Here is a 21649-nt window from a genome sequence, read left to right on the forward strand (position 1 = left end):
TTTGCTGAGGTATCTCACGGTAACGAATGATTTTAGGAGATCTGATCATCTTTCATTTTATGGAGTGGTGCGAAGAAAGGTACCCAGGCTTCCAAAGCTACCATTGCGAGGTGGCTTAAGGAGACTATTGGGATGGCATATGTTCTCAAAGGCCATCAGGTGCCTGAAGGTTTGAGGGCTCACTCTACGTGGCCTAGTTGGTTTCCATTTGGAAATTTGTAGGGCAGCGACTTGGAAGTCGCTGCATACTTTTGCAAGGCACTACCGTCTAGATGTAGGGGATCTGGAGTCTCGGTCTTTTGGTGAAAGTGTCTTGTAGAGAGCTTTGGTACATCCCAGGAGTCTGGACTGATCCAGGTATGTACAGGGAAAGGAAAATTGGTTCTTACCTGCTAATTTTCGTTCCTGTAGTACTATGGATCAGTCCAGAACCTGCCCGATCTATGGAGGTGGTCTGTTCAGCTATAATCTTTTTGGTACAAATGTTTAAAGTTATGGAACACAGACTCGGAAGACTTTTTTCAAGGTTTTACAAGTTTTATAAGTGATTTGTGCTTGGGTACAGATCAATGCTGAGGAACTGCAGGTGGCACAAGGGATTATGAAGCAGTGTCAGTGAAACTTTCTAAGTCTCCATCTTGCTGGCAGGGATGAATAAACCCAGGAGTCTGGACAAATCCATGGTACTACAGGAACGAAAATTAGCAGGTAACAACCAATTTTCCTATGCTGCTGAAACACAATAGCAGATGTACCAATCATCTTCCCATAGACACAAAATGAGAGAGACCCCCTCATACTTAAAAGCCCTCTGATTATAGACTTTTGGCAGCAAGATCTACTAATAATGCGATTAACATACAAATAAGAACAATATTAAAACTAAGGCAGATTGGAGATATTTCAGGAAGTGTATCTTGGATGAAAGTGCATTTCACAAGCATTACCATTTGAAATCCATAAAACTGTATCCATGTATTCAGCACATATCATTGCTTAATAACCTCTTCTGCTGATTCTCCCATTTGCTTTAAAATATTTTTTCAAATCTAATTTAAATATATACTTGTCATGGGCGAGGATTACAGACCATTCCTTCCCTCACAAGGTGGCGACATTAATTTTCCTTTGCTTTCAGTACAAACACATGAATCAAAAACAAGGACAGGGAGAACTGTAAACCTAAAAGGATTTATTATTCAGCTCAAAGACCTACCAAGTAATCCATCAACTGCAAAAAGCCCGCCAAACAACAGCAAGTAAGCCTTCTGACTTTGATGAATGCAAGGTCTTTAACTAAAAAAAAAAAATAAATAAAAAGCAAAAGCAAAGCCAGACCTCCTTCCTCCAGCAGAAAAGTCGAATTTTAATTTACAGTGATAGAAGCTGATTGAACAGGGGTTAACATAGTGTGAGAGAAATGGGGAGAAGAGAAAGCAGAAGCTGGACTCATTCAGTTCTTTCAAAGTGACCCGAAATAAGATATCTCCGTTCTGAGCCAACTGGCCACAAACACACCTGACCTTTGCTCCATCCATTTTTGCTGCCGCATTTCATTTGCTAGTTCTACGCTTGGGGAAAACTAAATGAATCTTTCTGACTTTCAGCAATAATAGATTTTAACTCCAAATTGCATCATCTGTCATTTTGTCCATGCACAGATTAGGTTAGGGTACAATGCAATCCCTAAACTGGAAGAGTCAGATTTCTTTGGTGAATTAAATTTATGAATACAGTGGAATTACTGAAACAAAAAGCAACAAAAAAGTTCAGACATATTTGAAGCTCTGCCAAGCAGAGAAAAAGTCAAAACACAGAAATTATATAGAGACCACAAGTGGTACAATGAAAGAAGAGAGCCTGCTATTGGCGATTGCTTGAGACCTGCTTTACCATCTTTACAAGCATGTGATTTATTGTCCTCTTCAAGCAAAACTTTGTATTCCTCTTGTAATTTATCAGAGGCATCAAGAGAGGAGAAAAGAAAGGACGGGGAGGAAGGGAAGGAAATTAGAATGACAAACAATATAGCAGGAAGGGTCCAATGACTTTCCTGCTCACACACTCCCATTCTTGGCTTTATCCCCATTTAGACTGCCAGTTTACCTGAAGACTTACCACACTAAGGGATCTATTTACTAAGCTGCATTAAAAGCCTGGTTTTAACAAGGATCAGTTCCTCCAGTATTCATAAGTCAGTGGTAATTACCACAGTTTAGTGAATACAGTGTTGTTCCTGCAGCTGGGAACATGCAGACTTTATATCCATGTATTTCTGCCCCCATCCCTAGAACAGGCTAAAAGGGGCTTACAGCCCCGCATTCACCTCGCCCTCCTCCCATCACCCTTAGCCCCCCCCTTTGGAAACAGCGTCCCCGACCCTCCCCACAAATGTAAAAAGTGATATCATGGCACCACCCTGCCCCCTCCATCCAAAATGACAAAAAAAAAAACCCAAAAACACGCTTACCCCAACGCTCCCAGCCACTCCTCCCCTCTGCCTCCCAGACCCGCTGCCTCTCCCACCATCTGACAGAACCCATCCACCTCGCCAGCACCATAGCACAAGGCTCCTCTTTGCCCCTCAACTGCAGAAAAAGGCAAAGCATGGGTAAGCCAGCAACATTTTGGATGATAAAATCAGCAGAGCAGGAGTCCTCCTGCTCCTTCTTTTCCAGCCCGGGAGCTTTGTCAGTTAAGGGGCCTGGATGGGAGTGTGAGGGATATTGGGTTTCTGTGTCCATGCAGAAGGGGGCTGCAACTTGGGGCTTACCTTGGCAGAGAGGGGTGGCGAGGGAAGGTTATTGCTCTCAAGAGCATCAGGACCATTAGCCCTGCCCTTGCTCTCAGTAATTGACTATACCACAGCTTAACATGCGTCGTGATGCTTGATAAGCTGTCTTCGTATTAATGAGCTGATTTGCATGCATTAATATTTTGGACAAGATAACTGATTTTAATGTGCATGGAGTGCTGATTTCAACATTTGCCATGTTATCACAGCGCTATTTAGATAACCATGAACCGATGCCTAAGCTGAATTAAAAAGCGAGAAGAGTGGATTGTTTTTGCTCAGTCTGTATTGTGTACCTGAAGCTTGCAGGAGCGAAGCAGGCGGTCGCGGCTGCAGACCCAGAAGACTCTCCACACTATTCCTGTCCTTTAGATCCAACAAATGGATTAAAATCAGGGGATCCAGGTCCAATAAACTGCTGCAAGCTGTGGAACTTCCCCCTCGCCTTGACCCCCTGCCACTGCCGTAGCCATGGGCGCTCCCTGTATGCAAGGGGAAGAAAATAACTCAAAAAGATACACACTACCTTGTTTTAAAGAGGACAGACATTTTTTCCAGTAATTCTGAAGACACAAGTTAAAAATGTTTCAGGGTATTACTAAATCAGCCCTGATCCCTAACCCCTTTCTGAAGCTTCTTATTTTAAAGGACTTCAGTTTCTCCAAAGTTTAATATAAAGGAAATGTTATGGGAGCACCACAAGCAAGCCGTACAAATCAGAAAAATCAAAAATTCCTATTTTTTTTTTTTTAAGTAATTAAGGAAGAAATTTGATCTAGACAAAAGCCCTACAAGGCAATCAAACCTGTACAAGCAAGGGATAATTGGAATAGGATCAGGACCGCAGGTTATGCCTCTCAATCTGCTGGAGTCAGAGAAATACCGAGGGATCGCAGGTGGCACACCAGTATATCTAGGGGGTGCTTTTCAGCTTTTCTCTGACTCCATCTGCTGGAGGGGAGGCATAACCCAGCAGTCTGGACTGATCCTGGTACATACAGGGAACTTACATTTTCATTAGGAAGGTCTCTGCGTTAAGTTGCTTTAGGCTTTGTTACTCAGGAGGAGGAGAATTTTACGGTGCCCTGCTGATGTACACACACACACAAACTTAGGAGCTCTGGCGACTAAAAAGATCAAGAAGTAGCTTCAACTTTCAGAAGGTGCAGGGCAGTTCTTCAGCTGCACGTGGGTGCTGCTCCTGGCAGAAGCTCCTGCTCCCCAGTCTGTCTGGGAAGCGAGGTCTCTAAAGGGGTTACTGCGGCGCATACCACAACAGGAGCGGCTCTGAGCCGCTCTGGGCAGGCGGAGGCAACTTGTGCTCTGTGGCCACATCCAGTAGCCAGGCGCTGGACCCTTATTATTAAACACCAGAGAGCTTGCTGCAGTTCTCCGCCTAAAAATGGTAAAGGATGTGGGAGACCCAAGGGGGGGGGGGGGGGGGACGGGACAACACAGATAAGAGTTGGGTGAGAAGCACTGAGCCCTTGCAGGGGAAAGCAAGACAATACAATAAAGATGGAGACACGCAGCCGGGGCAAAAAAAGTTTAGGAAAGCTAAGATGGAACTTTTATTTGAAAATGTCTTTGCTTGATCTTACCTGATGCTCCAGCAGCCTCCATGAGCTCCCCTTCTTCCAGGTCCATATTATTGCTATATTCCACATCATTCTCTCCAGACCTACGAAAGCAAACCTCAGAATGGGAAAACCAAGCGCTAGCATCCCAAGAAATGAATTGTTCAACACCAAAATCTGAATTAATTGAGGCAGACAGGTTCAAAAACAGCAAGGAGACACTTGAGAGGAAAACTAAAACCAACCCCCCACCTCGTCCTCACCACCCCTCCCCCAAAATCGTGCAAATATTTGCTCCAAAATCTATTGCACTGCAACTTACATGGTCTCTTCATCAATGTCATTCTCTTCAGTGTTACTGGTCGCTGTGGAACTGGCAGAAGAGCAGCTGCCGTCCAGGTGATTCACCTCATCCTCCATGACAAGATCGACCTCCAGGTCACCATCAGAGAGCTCCTGATGCTGCAGAGTGACAGACAAAACTGTGTACAAAAAGGCTCCTCTCTCTGTTCTATGGTATAGCAGCATCAGGGCCCATTCAAGCCTACCTAAATTCCTTCCCATTACAGTTCCAGAGAACCATTTCGACTCAGGTTTCCTCCTCACTCTCTTTTGCGGCTAAGGATCCTCTGTGCCAATCCCAGGCTTACTTGAATTATTTTGTTGTTTTTTCCTCCATCTCTCCATTGGGAGGCTGCTCTATGCATCCACCACCCTTCCTGTGAAGAACTATTTTCCAATCTCACTCCTGAGTCTATCCCTTTTGAGTCTCATATGATCTTTTATTCTAAATCTTCCATTTTTACTGGAAAATGCTTGCTTCTTGTGCATTATATATGACTGCAGGTTCATGTTTGCCAGAACCTATCTTTAAAGGAGTGTACATCAGGCCCCTCTTAAAAGACCAGGAACAGGCACTTAGTCTGGTGCAACTTAAGGCACAATGTACAAGGGAATGCTGGTCCCATGGCATTTCCCTAAGCAGGGAAATAAGCGCAGGTACAGGAGAGAACAGGGAGGTCCTGGGAACGAGAAGAAGGCAGCTCATATGACAAGACTGAAGGGGGAACCCACATGGATGCGTGGATAGTGGCATGCTGGGTATGCTCAGTGTGCCAGTCAAAGCTTCTAGAAACATTGACAAAATTTCCGTGCCAGGCTCCATCTGATGTCACCCACATGTGAGGACTACCATCCTGCTTGTTCTAGGAGAATGTAAAGAAAAGGCCGGAATCCAGACCTCTCTGTCTTTCGGCACCCTTATACAGTCAAAGGACACATGCATGTTATTACACTATCTTATCCTACATAAGTCCCTCATCGTCATTCACAAGACCATACACAATCAGCACTCACTCGACCTTCATATCCCGCTAAGCCTGCACACTTCTACAAGATCTATAAGAGAGGCTTATAAAGGAACCCTGCATGCCCCCACCACCAAATCCACCACTCATACATCCACCAGAGAGCGAGCTTTCTCAACAGTGGGGCCAGCCATCTGGAATACCAGACCTCAGACAGGAACCCTGCCTGTGACCTTTAGGAAAAAACTCAAGACCTGGCTGTTCCAACAAGCCGTCCCATAACCCTTCCCCCTCCTCTCCCTACCCCTTCCCCCCTCCTATCTCGATCCTAGAAAGTCCCCCCTCACCCCCTGCCAATCCTCCCCCCAGTACTGTCACAACCCTGCATTGTTAGCCAGTTTCATGATTGTAGATAAGTTCTCTCTATATATGTATATTTAGAGTGCCTTATTTCCGACCCAATGCACTTCCAGTATAGCCTTGTAAAGTTTACAACTTTATTCCTGTCTCCGGTACATTTCAGTTTCCAAGTTCACATAACCTTGTTTTATTGTAACTTTTCTTCCTCTTCAATATTATTGATACAACCCCCCTGTTCCTTGTGAACCGATGTGATATGATTTGTATCATGAATGGCGGTATAGAAAAAAAGAGTTAAATTATTATCCCATGTGGCTTATGTGGTTTATTTATTGCTTGTCTAATGTTTTATTTATTATTTTATGCTTTATTGCCTTGTAAAAATTTCAAAGTTGAGAAACTGCTTATTTTCTCATAAAACCTATTTTACCTTATCATATAAGGTATTAGAAATGGTTCTTTTGTATTATCAGTTAAATTTATTTTATGTATACCTCACTGTTGTTTTTAATGATTTTGTGGTAAATCAAGATAATAAACTAAACTGCATTTGATGTGTTTATTGTATCTCATATTCCCCGTCTGTCCTCTAGGGAATATACATATATTTAGGTCCTCGAGTCTCAAACCCAGCACAAAACCAGTTGTCGCTCCAATAAACCACAAGAGCTGGCAGGCAGCTACTAAATCCAGACTGTACATAGCTAAAATCGAGGTTCAGTACAAGAACCCTGTCAGTATCACTTTGGAAGATTAAGAAAATTCTTGCCAACCTTCCATGTTTAAAAAAAAAAAATAAATAAAAATGGCAGCATCACCAATCTAACAGTTTTACCTTTATTAAAGAATGAAGGAAAAAAACCCAAAATTATGCCCAAATTCACACAGGCTGCCCTGAAACAACTTTCCAAGATGAAACCAATCAAGAACTGAAATAAGTTATTAAAACAGGAGAGGAAAAGGAAGCTTCCTACATTAAGCACATCATGAAGGATCTTGTCCTCTTCTTCCTCCTCCTCCTCCTCCTCTTCCTTGGCATCCTTTTCTGTGGCTGAAGCACAGATGTTCTCCATATGTGCTTCAGTTTTCTTGGGTCTCACCTCAGAATTATCGTCATTTTGGGGGCTCAAATGTGTGTCGGGGGGCAACACACCTCGTGACTTCTGGTTGCGTGAGAGCTCAATTGCAAGTCTCTGTTACAAAAGGAGACAGAGAGAAGAAAATATACAGAAGGTGGTCAGAAACTAAACACACAATTGAAACAATTCCTGCCCAGATTTTACTTCCGGAACAAGGCACAGGACAATGAACTGGAAGGAATGGCATTCCATTAATTTTTTAAAGCAGATTATTATATCAAAAGACAAGTTTACAGAAGAATTCACTAGGGATATGTACAAAATTCAAAGTCAAACAAACTGGGTGAATTTTCGCCTCGTTAGAGTTTCATGGAACTTTCAGATTTTTTGGTCCATCTAAGAATAAAACAAAGAAATTCTGGAGGGGATCTGAAAAATCTGAGCTAAAGGAGTCTGCTGTGGGCTTCCTGGAAGGTTTGAAGTGAATCTTGCTGTAAATGCAGATTTACTTTTTTGAAACATCACTCACTCTCTTCCTCCATTTTCTTTCTGCAATTATATATTTGCTATTTTCATCTTGGTCAGTATCTCTTAAAATGCAGGCATGATTTGTGGGGAGGGAGGGAAGCAAGGGGCTAAGTCAGGATTCTGTATTAAATGTTTCCTCGTATCCTTCTGGACATTGTTATATATATCTCAATGTGCAAAAGCTTCAATTGTTTCTTTGCATTGCATTCTTATTAGTTTTAAAAAGAGTCTTTTTAAAACTAATAAGATTTGAATATCAAAAACAAGTTTTGCTGAAGCAATTCAATAAATTTGTAGAATGTTTTTGCAAGTTCATAGAATCGAAGGAAAGACTACCCCACCTCCCCCACCCCAGTTTTAAAGAGACTCACACATGCAAGATTAATTCTTACCTCCTTAAGATTGTTCACTTGCTGGATGTAGCTGGTCTGAGCGGCTTCCAGTTGAGTAATGTACCAATACTGGTCCCGGCATTTCTGAAAAAAGGTGGGCGAGCGTACCTGGAACCTTCAGAATTACACAAAAATAAAAGCTTGCTGGGAAGACCCCACCACACATCATAAGCCCAAGACTTTCTCAGACCAAGGAACAGCAAACCAAGAATTTCAGTAGGTCAATGAAAATCATTCAGATGTTTCACTTCATTCCTGGAGCAGATATTGGTGTTTAAATGGGTTGCTTTGGTTTTTTTTTCAAATCTCCCTTTTAGCCAGTCCCAACACTGTGAATTAGGCGCTGTTGCCCTAATTTTCAATGTCACGAAAGACAGAATATAAATACAAAATTATTATTATAATTCCCAAATGATGTGTACCCTTTCTGGACAAAGTCTTGAGGGAATCGTGTCCATATACAGCGCTTCCCATTCAGCTACCGCCCGGAGTCCTTTCATTTTAGCAAAAAACTTTGCAGACGTAGGAATCGGATCTAGTTAGACATGGGCACAAATTCATTTTCTGGGTCTCATTATTGGAGTGCAAATTTATTAGATAAAACTGCAGCACCTAAACCCTCGTGTAAATGGTATTCACTCGTTTCAAGGAGCCCAACCACATCTTCATTGGAATGGGTCTACAATTCCTTTTATTTTCTTTATACAAGCCCTTAGGACTCCTTCAAAACCAAGGTCCTTTCTTTCATGAAATATTTAATGAAAATTAACAATAGAATTTTGTAAAGGTGATTAAAAAAGAAAAAAAAAAGTAAAGATGAACCTACTTAAGCATTAAGGATTAAGAAAGTGTAAGGATGGTAGACCAGAGAAGTGCAAAGATAGATAATTTCTCCCTCACCTTAAAATTACTGTGTCATTCTGTCTGTTCAGATACCCTTCATTGGCAAGCAGGTCTAGTCGAAAAAACCTGTTATAACCCCAGCACTCGCCAACTTCAAAGTCAGAAGCAAACTCCCGAATGATGTTCTTTGTTGGGTCATTGGAGGACTGGTGAACCATCTCTACCCGGTATTCATACCTGAAATGCAACCAATTCAATAGAAAGAGGAGCTAGGACATCACAGGAGAAAGCTAAACCAATGAAACACACAGCATTAACTAAGCATGTCCTTCATCCAGGGATGGAATTATAGCAGGCAAAAACCTTGAGCTGTTCTTGTGGCAGTCAGGGTAAAATGTTTGTTCAGAAGATTATTTAAACAGCATTTATAAACTAACTGACCCCTAATCAAGTTCTCAGCAGTGTACAATGCCAATAAGATAAACATAATTATGTTCTCACAGACTCGTGAGCAAAGTATTTTTATAGTGGAAAGATTAAACTGGGATTTTCTCAGTAGCTACTGTGTCCATAAAACTAAAGCCAAACAGAAGTGGACTTTTATTTTAACATCCGAGAATGTTAGCACAAAATATCCAATGAAGTTAAGAAGGGGTTTTTTTGGGGGTTTTTTTATATTTCTTTATCCAACTTTAAGGAGCTTTACGCATAACACATGACAAATATGTACTGGGGTACAATACACCCCACACATAGCATGAAACCCAAATGGGTGTCAGGAAAAATGAACTCAAACTGGAGATAAAAAATAAGTCAGCAAACGTTCTATGAAAAAGGGCAACATTTACCTAAAAGAAGGTTCATATGGCAAATTAAAATAACATGGGAGGTGGTCCATATTTGAGAAGATGTTTTAGGCTTAACTTATTATGATTAATTGCGAGTATGAGTGCACGTGTGTAAAATGCAAAAAAAAAAAAAAAAAAGTCATTACCTCGCATTGAGTATGGGGAACTTTCTACTCTGCACCATAGAGCAATTCAAGAATACATTCAGCAGTCTGTGATATTTATTCAGCTGACCCATTGGACATATGAATATACAATTCATGGCCAGCTTGGCCTATCAGGGGATCGAGCATCCCCCGGTGGGCCGGTCACTCCGATCACGTGGTTTGCCCCAAAGAAAAACCTGCGGAGCCGTGGCAGAGCCCATTCTGCCAAGGCCTGCCCGGCCGCAGCAGAGACCATCATGCCACAGCCCGACAAGAGTCCTGTATGCCTATCATTCTGAGGGCTGATCCGTGGTACAACAGGAACGAAAATTAGCAGGTAAGACCCAATTTTCCTTTCCCTGTACATACCCAGATCAGTCCAGACTCCTGGGATGTACCAGAGCTCCTTTACATAGGGTGGGACCCTGAGAGTCCCGCTTGGATCACCACTTCACCGAAACCCCCAGATCCTGGAACCTGAACATCCAGGCAATAATGTCTAGCAAAGGTATGTAAAGACTTCCAAATCGCCGCCCTATAAATCTCATGCGGAGATACTTGCTGACACTCCACCCAGGAAGTTGCTTGAGACAGAGTACAGTGAGCACGAAGACCAGATGGAAGCGACAGACCATGAAGTAAGTATGCCGAACCAATAGCTTCTTTTAGCCAACGGGCTATAGTAGCCCTAGATGCTTTGTGCTCTCTCTTGGGACCGCTCCAGAGCACAAAAAGATGGTCCGACATGCGGAAACTATTAGTGACCTCGAGGTAACGCAGTAGAGACCGCCGCACATCTAGCTTTCTCAAATCTGTAGACAGAGGATCCGAAGGCTGTGAATCAGGAAAAGATGGCAGATCAAATCGACTGATTCAAGTGAAAAGAAGAAACCACCTTTGGAAGAAAAGGCGGACCAGTCCTCAAAGAAACTCCAGAATCTGTAATTCTTAAAAATGGTTTTCTACAAGATAAGCCTGAAGCTCAGAAATCCTATGGGCCGAAGAAATATCCACCAGAAAAATCACCTTTAACGTAAGATCTTTAAGAGTAGTCCTTTTCAAAGGCTCAAAGGGCGCGGCACAAAGAGCTTTAAGAACCATATTTAAACTCCATGACTGGCAAGGATTTTTGAAAGGAGGACGCAAGTGTTTTGCCCCCCCCCCCCCCCCCCCAAAGAAAACTGGTTACATCAGGATGAGAGGCCAGGGTGACTCCTTTTATCTTCCCATGGAAGCAAGCTAGAGCTGCCACCTGTACCCTGAGAGAGCTGCAGGATAAGCCCTTAGCCAGACCAGCCTGCAAAAAAGACAAAATGTCAGGAATCAAAGCTCGAGTAGGAACCACCTGATTCTCCTCACACCAGGATTTGAAAACTGCCCAAACCCTGACATAAGCCAGGGAAATAGAGGTTTTTCTAGACCTGAGAAGAGTAGTGACCACCATGTCAGAATAACCCTTATCCTTCAAACAATGCCTTTCAAAAGCCAGGCCACTAGAGAGAAGCGATCTACCTCTTCCAAACAAACAGGACCTTGGCAGAGAAGATTCGGAAGGTCCCGAAAGCGAAGCGGACCGTCCACTATGAGGTTGACAAGGTCTGCAAACCAAGGACGTCTCGGCCATTCCGGAGCTACCAGAATCACCTCAGACGGATGAGATTCTATGCGCTGAAGAATCTTGCCGATGAGAGGCCAGGGAGGAAACACAAAGCAGAACGTTCATTGGCCAGGGAAGAACCAAGGCATCTCTCCTTCTGCCCCTGGCTCCCAACGTCGACTGAAGAAGCAGGGAGCCTTGGAGTTCCAGAACGTTTCCATCAGGTCCATGCTCGGCGTGGACCACTTTTCCCATATGAGATGAAACGCCTGCTCGGAAAGTTCCTACTCCCCAGGATCTAGACGATGGCGACTGAAAAAGTCTGCTTGAACATTGTCGAGCCCAGCAATGTGAGATGCTGCATTCCGAAGGAGATGTTGTTCCGCCCATGCTATCAACAGCTGAGCCTCGAACGCGGTTGGCTCTTGGTTCCCCCTTGGCGGTTGATATAAGCCACTGTCGTCGCATTGTCGGAAAGAATTCTGACTGACTTCCCCTGAAGAAGCAGTAGAAAGGCCTGTAAGGCTAGCCTCACCGCTCTGGTCTCCAAATGATTGACTGACCAACGAGATTCCTCTGGTGACCATTGGCCCTGAACAGACTTGTCGAGACAAACAGCCCCCCAGCCGGACAGGCTGGCATCCGTTGTGACTACTGTCACAACTGGAGCTTCTAGGTCTACTCCACGACGCAAACCCTGCAATAGGAGCCACCAATCGAGACTGGAATGAGCAAAGTCTGTAAAAGGAAGGGGAAGATGAAATTGTTCTGACACCGGATTCCAGCGGGAGAGCAATGCTGACTGAAGCGGTCTCAAATGAGCAAAGGCCCACGGAAGTAAGTCCAAAGTGGAAGACATGGAGCCTAGAACCTGTAGACAATGTCAGACTTTGGGAAGAGACTTGGACAACAAGACCCGAATCTGACACTGTATTCTGATGATCCGCTCTTCCGTGAGAAAAACTTTCCCTAGCCGAGTGTCGAACAGGGTTCCCAGAAACTCCAAGGACTGGGATGGTACTAAATGACTCTTCGCCGGGTTGACAACCCAGCCCAATGACTGCAGAAGCTGAAGAACGCGAGACATAGCCAAGCGACAGAGATGTTCCGACTTCGCTCGAATGAGCCAATCGTCTAAGTAGGGATGAACAAAGAATCCCTCTCTTCGGAGCTGTGCGGCTACAACAACCATTATTTTGGTAAAGGTCCTGGACGCAGTGGCGAGACTGAATGGAAGAGTGCAAAATTGAAAATGGTCCTCAGAATCAAGAACTGCAGGAACTTCTGATGGTCGGACCAAATTCCTATGTGAAGATATGCCTCTGTCAGGTCCAAGGAAGCTAGGAACTCGCCTTTGAAAACGGATACCAGGAACGCTCTTAAAGTTTCCATGCAAAACCTTGTGATTCGCAGACATCGATTGACTCTTTAGGTCCAGAATGGGACAAAATGTGCCATCTTTTTTGTGTACGACAAAGTAGATGGAATAACGGTCCTCTCATCGCTCCGATGGAGGAACCGGCACGATGGCCCCGAGCTCTCTTAGACTATGTAAGGTGTCCCACACCGCCTGACACTTTTGATTGTAAGAACATGGAGAGATGAGAAAACTGTCGCGAGGGCGCCATACAAAATCTAAAGCAGAGCCTTGTTTTACCACAGTGAGGACCCACTGGTCTGATGTTATTTTGGTCCATTCCTGGAAATAGAGAGACAGACTGAGGGGGGATATGATAGAGGTGTTTAAAATCATGAGAGGTCTAGAACGGGTAGATGTGAATCGGTTATTTACTCTTTCGGATAGTAGAAAGACTAGGGGGAACTCCATGAAGTTAGCATGGGGCACATTTAAAACTAATTGGAGAAAGTTCTTTTTTACTCAACGCACAATTAAACTCTGGAATTTGTTGCCAGAGGATGTGGTTAGTGCTGTTAGTATAGCTGTGTTTAAAAAAGGATTGGATAAGTTCTTGGAGGAGAAGTCCATTACCTGCTATTAAGTTCACTTAGAGAATAGCCACTGCCATTAGCAATGGTTACATGGAATAGACTTAGTTTTTGGGTACTTGCCAGGTTCTTATGGCCTGGATTGGCCACTGTTGGAAACAGGATGCTGGGCTTGATGGACCCTTGGTCTGACCCAGTATGGCATGTTCTTATGTTCTTATGACTGTTTCCCACTACCGGAACCGAGGAACAGACCGGTCTCATCTCACTGAGAAGTTTTCACTCCACCAGAGGATTGGGAGGGACCAGATCTCCCAAAGCGACGTCCTTGAAAGGACAGAGTCCTGGACTGCTGTCTAGATGGCTGTTGCCGAAAGGAAGAACCTGAAGAGCAGGAGGAACGAAATCTACGATTCCTTCGGAAACGTGATCTGGAAGGCAACAACCCCCCTTGTTTTGGGCCTATCCTCAGGCAGACGATGAACTTTATTCTCTCCTAAGGAATGAATTAAGTCCTCAAGATCTTTCCCAAAAAGAAGTTTACCCTTGAAAGGCAAAGATCCCAATTGAGCTTTGGAAGAGACATCCGCAGACCAGTTTCTCAACCAGAGAAGCCTGCGGGCAGAGACAGCTGAAACCATTGACCTGGCTGAGGTATGCAACAAATCATAAAGAGCGTCAGCACTGTAAGCAACAGTGACTTCCAAACGCCCATCATGAATAGCTTCGGACTCAGAAAGAGAAGAATTACTCTGCAGGAGTTGAGCCCAGCGGAGCCCTGCCCTTAAGGCGAAACTGCTGCACATGGAGGCTCGTACTCCCAGAGCTGATACTTCAAAAATCTTTTTAAGTTGGACTTTTAACTTACGATCTTAAAGATCTTTGAGAGCTGCTGCACCCATAACCGGGATTGTAGTCTTTTTGGTGACAGCAGATACAGCAGCATCGACCTTGGGAACATGTAGAAGATCTAAAGCATCCTCAGGCAGAGGATATAGTTTATCCATGGCCTTGCTGACCTTTAAGCCCAAGTCAGGAGTGTCCCATTCCCGAAATAATAAGTCTGTAACAGAAAGATGAAAAGGAAAAGAGCGGGCTGGCCCCCGAAGACCAACCATGACCGGGTCAACTGAGCCCATACGAGAGTCCTCAGGCGGTGAATCAATTCCCAGTTCCTCAAGAATAGCAGGAATGAGGGGATGAGCGCCTCCTTTCTAAAGAGACAGACCACCTTAGGGTCATCGCCTTCGACCACGTGAGAACCAGGAGTCGGGAATGGGTCCAAACCCCTGCCAGAATCAGGGTCCTGAGGAGGATTGCCGCTAGGGTCCCCCTCGTCTGATTCAGAGGTATCAGTAGAAGTCTCCTCTAGGGTCTGAGACGCCGGAATCCTAAGAGAACGTTTAACCTTAGGAGTCTACATCCCCTCAGAGGACTTTGCCCTTTTGGATGCTGATTTATGGGAAATCCCCTCAGGATTCTTTTTATAAGATTTGCTGGCCTTAAATGCCTTATGCAAAAACAGAAAGAAGTCAGAGGAAAAAGGAGAAGAGGAGGAGTCTGAAGTCCCCTTGGGACTCTCCTCATCAGCAGCAGCAGTATCAGCAAGAAAATCGCCTCCCTCAGAGGTTAAACGCTGCGGAGAAAGAGGAGGAGGAGAAACCCCTCCCCCCTCCGTTGGGAGCGGTGCAGCACGAAAGGAGCCCAAAATGGCTTCCATTCCTGCACTATTTATTTATTTAAAATCTTTTCTATACCGTCATTCAGTATATTACCGTCACAACGGTTTACATAGAGGCACATATAGTAAATTGTACATGTATCTGTTCCTATTAGTAGTGGAGGTGCCTTATAAGCTCGGTAACAGTTTCATAATAAAGGCTATATGTTCAGTGTTGTTTAATCTGACCTGTGATTACAATAAAGACTGTTAGTTTATACATTCAATTAAGGGTGTAGTAAACAAACCATGACGTACATACATATAATGTGCTAGTGCTGTATAAAGATTTTGTGTGTACAGCTTTCAGCGTTTCTCTCTCTCGCTCTCTTTGTGAAAAGGCTTCTCTAAAGAGCCATGTCTTTAAGCTCTTTTTGAAAGTCTTGAAATCTCTCTGTAATCTTACCTCTGTGGGCATGGTGTTCCATAGTATCGGCCCGGCCAATGATAGTGCTCTTTCTCTGACTTGTGTTAGTTTTGCAGTTTTTACTGAGGGGATAGTTAGGAGGGCTTTGTTGGCAGATCTCAGGTTCCTGTGTGGGACATGGACGTGGAGTGCTGTGTTTAGCCATTCAGCTTTCTCGTCGTGGATTAGCTTATGTATAGTGCAAAGGGTTTTATATTTTACCCTGTATTCAATTGGCAGCCAGTGTAGTTCAGCCAGTGTTTCAGTGATATGATCTCTTTTTCTTTTGCCTGTTAAAATTCTTGCGGCTGAGTTTTGGAGTGGTCTTATTGTCGTGTATGGTAATCCTAATAGTAGGGCATTACAGTAGTCAGTGCTGGCAAATATTAAAGCTTGTAGGACAGTTCGGAAGTTAGTTTGATTTAGTAACGGTTTAAGTTTTCTGAGGACCATTAGTTTGGCATATCCTTCTTTGACTTTTAATGATATGTGTTGTTTGAGGCTGAGTTCAGTGTCTATTATTACACCGAGGTTCCGTACTTTCTCGGCCATTTCAATTTTCTGATTGTTTTTTTTAGTAGTATCGGAGATTGGATGACTGTCATGTTTTCTCATTCAAGATGGAGGAATTCGGTTTTTTCTATGTTAATGACTAGCTCCATTTGATTTAGTAGTTGTTTAATGATGTCAAGGAACATGATTGCTAGGTTTAGTGTTTTTTCCAGTGAGTCTTTGATTGGTAGTATTATTTGAATATCATCAGCGTATATGTAGTGTATGATACCCATGCCCGCTAGTAGATGGCACAGTGGAAGTAGGTAGATATTAAAGAGTGTGGCGGAGAGTGCTGATCCTTGTGGTACTCCAGTTACTAGATTTATTTTCTCTGACAATGTGTTTTTTATTTGAACTTGATAATATATCTGTTACTTAGGTATGATCTGAACCAGGCTTTAGTTTTTTCCTTTAATCCAATTTCATCAAGTCTTTTTAGCAATATGTCATGATTTACTGTGTCAAAGGCAGAGGATAGGTCAAGCATTAGAAGGATGTAATGTTTACCGTTGTCAAAGCCTCTCATTATGCTGTCAGTCAATGAGAGAAGTAAGGTTTCGGTGCTGTAATGTTTGCGAAATCCGTGCTGTGATGGGTACAGTATATTATTGTTGTCTAGGTATTCAACTAATTGTTTCTGAACAATTTTTTCTATTAATTTTGCTATTAGTGGCAGATTTGATACTGGTCTGTAGTTACTCAGTATAAGTGGGTCACTGTTCTTTTTCTTTATTATTGGTTTAATTATTGCTCCTTTTAGGTTATCTGGAAGGGATCCTTCCTCTAAGGAGAGGTTTATGACTTTTGTTAATGTGGGGGAAGACTATGTTAACTAATTTTTTTATGTCGTTAGTTGGTATGCTGTCAATTATATGTGGGGCTGGGTTTATCTTTTTTAGTATGGTTTCAACTTCAGTTTCTGTTGTTTCCTCAAATGTGGCCCAATGTGTACTGTCCCTTGTGTGCATTTTGATTTCTTGTTTTGTTGTGTTTGGGATTTTATTTTTCAGGTTTCTAATTTTGTCACCGAAGTAATGAGCTATTTCGTTACATTTGTTTTCAGGTAACTCTGTGGGAGCTTCTGCTGTGTCGTTGGTAAGGTTTTTGACTATGGTGAATAACGTTCTAGGATTGAGAATTTTTCAATTTTTGTCCTATAGTACTGTTTTTTGGCATCAAGGATTGTTTGTTTGTAGTAGGCTAGATGTTTTCTATATCTAGATAGGTTTTCACTGGTTTTGTGTTTCTTCCAGTCTTTCTTTTTTTCTCAGATTTTGCTTGATTTCTTTATTTTTTGGTTGTACCATGGGTTTGTTTTGGTTCTTTGATGAGGGTGTGTTTCATCGGGTTGATTTCGTCTGCTAGTTTATTCATTGTTTCTGTCCATGTTTTTGTTGCTGAGGGAACGGAGCAGCTGTAGAAAGATTTGGGCGCTCCCGGCGAGCAGAGCGACGGAAAGAGGGTAAAACGGCACCGGCAGCTGCCCCTGAAGATCCCTCCCCCCCAGGGAGGCAGGAGGAGCATAGGCCTTCACGGGACACACGCGGCAGGCTGGACCCCGCGGCATTTCTGAACGCGAACCAGCTGAAGAGAAAGAAAGTCTAAAAGAAAAATAAACAAAACCCGCCGGCTGCCCGACGCAACGAAAGGTAAAGAGAAAGTTCGACCAGGAGAGAATACTGCCCAAAGAGTTATTTGCTTTGCTTTATTTACTCAAAAAAAATTTTTTTTTTTTTTAAATATAACCTGAAGACGGTCCTCTGCTCCGCGGGGAAGAGTGAGCCGGGCACCCCGGTATCACCCCAAAGTGCTGCAGCAATATGGGCCAAAGAGTTCGCAACTCTAAAAGCCAAGAGCCTCTAATACCAGGGGGATGGTCCCCTCAGGACCTGCTGACCCCCTGGGAGGCTAAGGTCAGCTTACCAACGAAGCTCACTATTCTTGAGAAAAATCTTAAATTTTTTTTTAAACTAAGTTATTCTAACTGATTAAAAGTAAAGAACTAAAATAGCAATTCACAAAAACTGTCTTTTTTTTTTTAACTGACTAAAAACCTGACTTTAGGTTTCGCACCTCCACCATCTGCTGGAGGCAGAAAAATACTGACGTACTCTAGGTGCACCTCACGGAAGGGGCGGAGTCAGTTGGAACATAAGAACATAAGAAAATGCCATACTGGGTCAGACCAAGGGTCCATCAAGCCCAACAACCTGTTTCCAACAGTGGCCAATCCAGGCCATAAGAACCTGGCAAGTACCCAAAAACGAAGTCTATTCCATGTTACCGTTGCTAGTAATTGCAGTGGCTATTTTCTAAGTCAACGTAATTAATAGCAGGTAATGGACTTCTCCTCCAAGAACTTATCCAATCCTTTTTTAAACACCGCTATACTAACTGCACTAACCACATCCTCTGGCAACAAATTCCAGAGTTTAATTGTGCGTTGAGTAAAAAAGAACTTTCTCCGATTAGTTTTAAATGTGCCCCATGCTAACTTCATGGAGTGTCCCCTAGTCTTTCTATTATCCGAAAGAGTAAATAACCGATTCACATCTACCCGTTCTAGACCTCTCATGATTTTAAACATCTCTATCATATCCCCCCTCAGCCGTCTCTTCTCCAAGCTGAAAAGTCCTAACCTCTTTAGTCTTTCCTCATATGGGAGCTGTTCCATTCCCCTTATTTTGGTAGCCCTTTCTCTGTACCTTCTCCATCGCAATTATTTCTTTTTTGAGATTCGGCGACCAGAATTGTACACAGTATTCAAGGTGTGGTCTTCACCATGGAGCGATACAGAGGCATTATGACATTTTCCGTTTTATTCACCATTCCCTTTCTAATAATTCCCAACATTCTGTTTGCTTTTTTGACTGCCGCAGCACACTGAACAGACGATTTCAATGTGTTATCCACTATGACGCCTAGATCTCTTTCTTGGGTTGTAGCACCTAATATGGAACCCAACATTGTGTAATTATAGCATGGGTTATTTTTCCCTATATGCATCACCTTGCACTTATCCACATTAAATTTCATCTGCCATTTGGATGCCCAATTTTCCAGTCTCACAAGGTCTTCCTGCAATTTATCACAATCTGCTTGTGATTTAACTACTCTGAACAATTTTGTGTCATCTGCAAATTTGATTATCTCACTCGTCGTATTTCTTTCCAGATCATTTATAAATATATTGAAAAGTAAGGGTCCCAATACAGATCCCTGCCTCCATTTGCTGGTGAGTGGACAGAACCCAGGAGTCTGGACTGATCCGGGTACATACAGGGAATCAGTATTAGATGAAAACTGTAACTATACTCACCGGTATCTCTCACTGTGTACATTGATTACAGACCTTTAGTGATGAAAGACTGCTTACGATGAAGGCCTTGAAATGGGCAGCAGGCTCCAAACGTCCTCCTGGGGGAGATGGAACTGGCCCCACCTAGTCTACCCCCAGCGGCGAAAGAACTGAGCCAAAAATAGAGTCCCCAACCCCCTGCTTGGCCACCTTAGCACCAGAAGGGATGGTCCCACCAGGACCTGCCAACCTTCTAGGAGAAAATCCTGTCTCTTCTTTCTTTTTTCCCTCTCTATTTTTCTTTTATTTCTTTTTACTAATTTCCAGACTGCGGGTTTTGCACACCTCTACCATCTGCTGGAGACAGAGAAATACAGGTCAATATTGAGGGACTGCAGGTGGCACACCAGGTTATGTGGCAGTGTCAGCAAAACTTTGTCTCCATCTGCTGGAAGGGAGGCAAGGCCCAGGAGTCTGGACTGATCTGGGTACGTACAGAGAATTATAGATGCACTTCTTGCTCCGTTTCCAGCTCCATTTCCAGCAAGATCTTGCTTTAACTGTTTCAACAGTAAGAATGAAATAAAGATTTAACAAAAAATAAGGGAACCCAGCCTTAACAGGACACTAGTAGGTGTGCTATAAGGGAGACAAGTTTCTCAGGATAAGGCAACATCTAGAGACTCTGAGGACCGTGCCTTGAGTTCTGTGTGCGGTTCTGGTCGCTGCATCTCGGAAGGGATGTAGAGTTGCGATGGAGAGGGTACAGAGAAGGGCAACCAAAATAATAAAGGGGATGGAACAGCTCCCCTATGAGAAAAGGCTTTTCAGCTTGGAGAAGAGACAGCTGAGGGGGATATGATAGAGGTCTAAGATCATGAGAGGTCTTGAACGAATAGATGCGAATCAGCTATTTACACTTTTGAATACTAGAAGGACTAGGGGGCATTCCATGAAGTTAGCAAGTAGCACATTTAAGACTAACCGGAGAAAATTCTCTCACTCAATGCACAATAAAGCTCTGGAATTTGTTGCCAGAGGATTTGGTTAGTGCAATTAGTGTAGCTGGGTTAAAAAAGGTTTGGAGAAGTTCTTGGAGAAGTCCATTAACGGCTATTAATCAAGTTTACTTAGGGTATAGCCACTGCTATTAATTGCATCAGTAGCATGGGATCTTTAGTGTGTGGGTAATTGCCAGGTTCTTGTGACCTGGTTTGGTCTGTTGGAAAACAGGATGCTGGGCTTGATGGACCCTTGGTCTGACCCAGCATGGCAATTTCTTATGTTCTTAAAAATGTTAGTGACATTAACATGTCAAATATACAACACTATCCTGAATATTTCTCTCTTACTGTTAAAGTAGTGCACTGGCCATGCACAGAAATAAAAGGTTAACTAACAAACAAATAAAAATAAAATAAGGCAATATCTTTAATTGGAGGAACTTAATATGTTTCTTGAATGGCTTTCAGGAGCTACACAACCTTCCTCAGGTCAGAACAGAATAAGCAGATCGGAGCGAGAGATGACCTTTTCATCCCCTTCACACTGCCATTGTAGCATATTTTATATAATCTACCTTATAAATGGGCTCTGACCGACGGCCCGCAAATGCGCAGCAGAGAGCAGCTCTACCGCGCATGTGCGGGCGAGCACGTCGGTCAGAGAGGAGCGTCAGCTCTTAAAAAACATGGCGGCGAGGCGAAGTATCAACGGCGGCGGAGCGTCGGTCAGAGAGGAGCAGCGCCAGGAGGAAATGGAGCCGTGTGAGGGCTGCGGTGAGGCGCGCACACGAGAGCGAGAGAGAGAGAGAGAGAGAGAGACCCGTGGCTCTGACGGACGGCGAGAGAGCACGTCGGTCTGCGGCGCCGGGAGGAAATGGAGCCGTGTGAGGGCTTCGCTGACGCGCGCGTGCACAAGAGAGAGAGACCCGCGGCTCTGATGGACGTGCATGCAAGGGGAGTGCAAAGGGACAGAGGGTGGAGGGGGAAGAGGATAGTAAGAAGAAAGGGGAGGGCCAGAGGAGGAGAAGTGGGAGAATAAGGAAGAGAAGGGTGCTGGACAGGTGAGGAGCAGTGAGGGAAAGTGGAGTGTAATGGAAGAATGAGGGGAGAGGGGGGCTGCAGGAGAGGACCTGTGATAGAATGGGAAGGGGCTGCAGGAGAGGACCTGTGGAAGAAAGGAGGAACATTGGGAGAATGAGAGATGAGGAGAAGGGAAGGTGGGAGGGGGTTGGGGAGATGGGGCAGCAG

At 43.7% G+C, this 21649-nt stretch overlaps 1 protein-coding gene across 2 annotated transcripts in view; it reads right to left on the minus strand.

Moving 5' to 3' along the window:
• The window catches only part of TRIM37 (tripartite motif containing 37), a 148690-nt gene that overhangs the window by 33545 nt on the left and 93496 nt on the right, over positions 1–21649 (minus strand). For both annotated transcript variants that reach the window (XM_029611478.1, XM_029611479.1), the window contains exons 13-18: positions 8938–9117; positions 8038–8152; positions 7013–7231; positions 4694–4833; positions 4396–4475; positions 3091–3276 (exon numbers count right to left, since the gene is read on the minus strand). In XM_029611478.1, the coding sequence (XP_029467338.1) occupies positions 3091–3276; positions 4396–4475; positions 4694–4833; positions 7013–7231; positions 8038–8152; positions 8938–9117 (920 nt within the window). The remainder of the gene's footprint in view (positions 1–3090; positions 3277–4395; positions 4476–4693; positions 4834–7012; positions 7232–8037; positions 8153–8937; positions 9118–21649) is intronic.

This window comes from Rhinatrema bivittatum, chromosome 8, assembly GCF_901001135.1.
Source record: "Rhinatrema bivittatum chromosome 8, aRhiBiv1.1, whole genome shotgun sequence".
In the NCBI taxonomy this organism is placed as follows: domain Eukaryota; kingdom Metazoa; phylum Chordata; class Amphibia; order Gymnophiona; family Rhinatrematidae; genus Rhinatrema; species Rhinatrema bivittatum.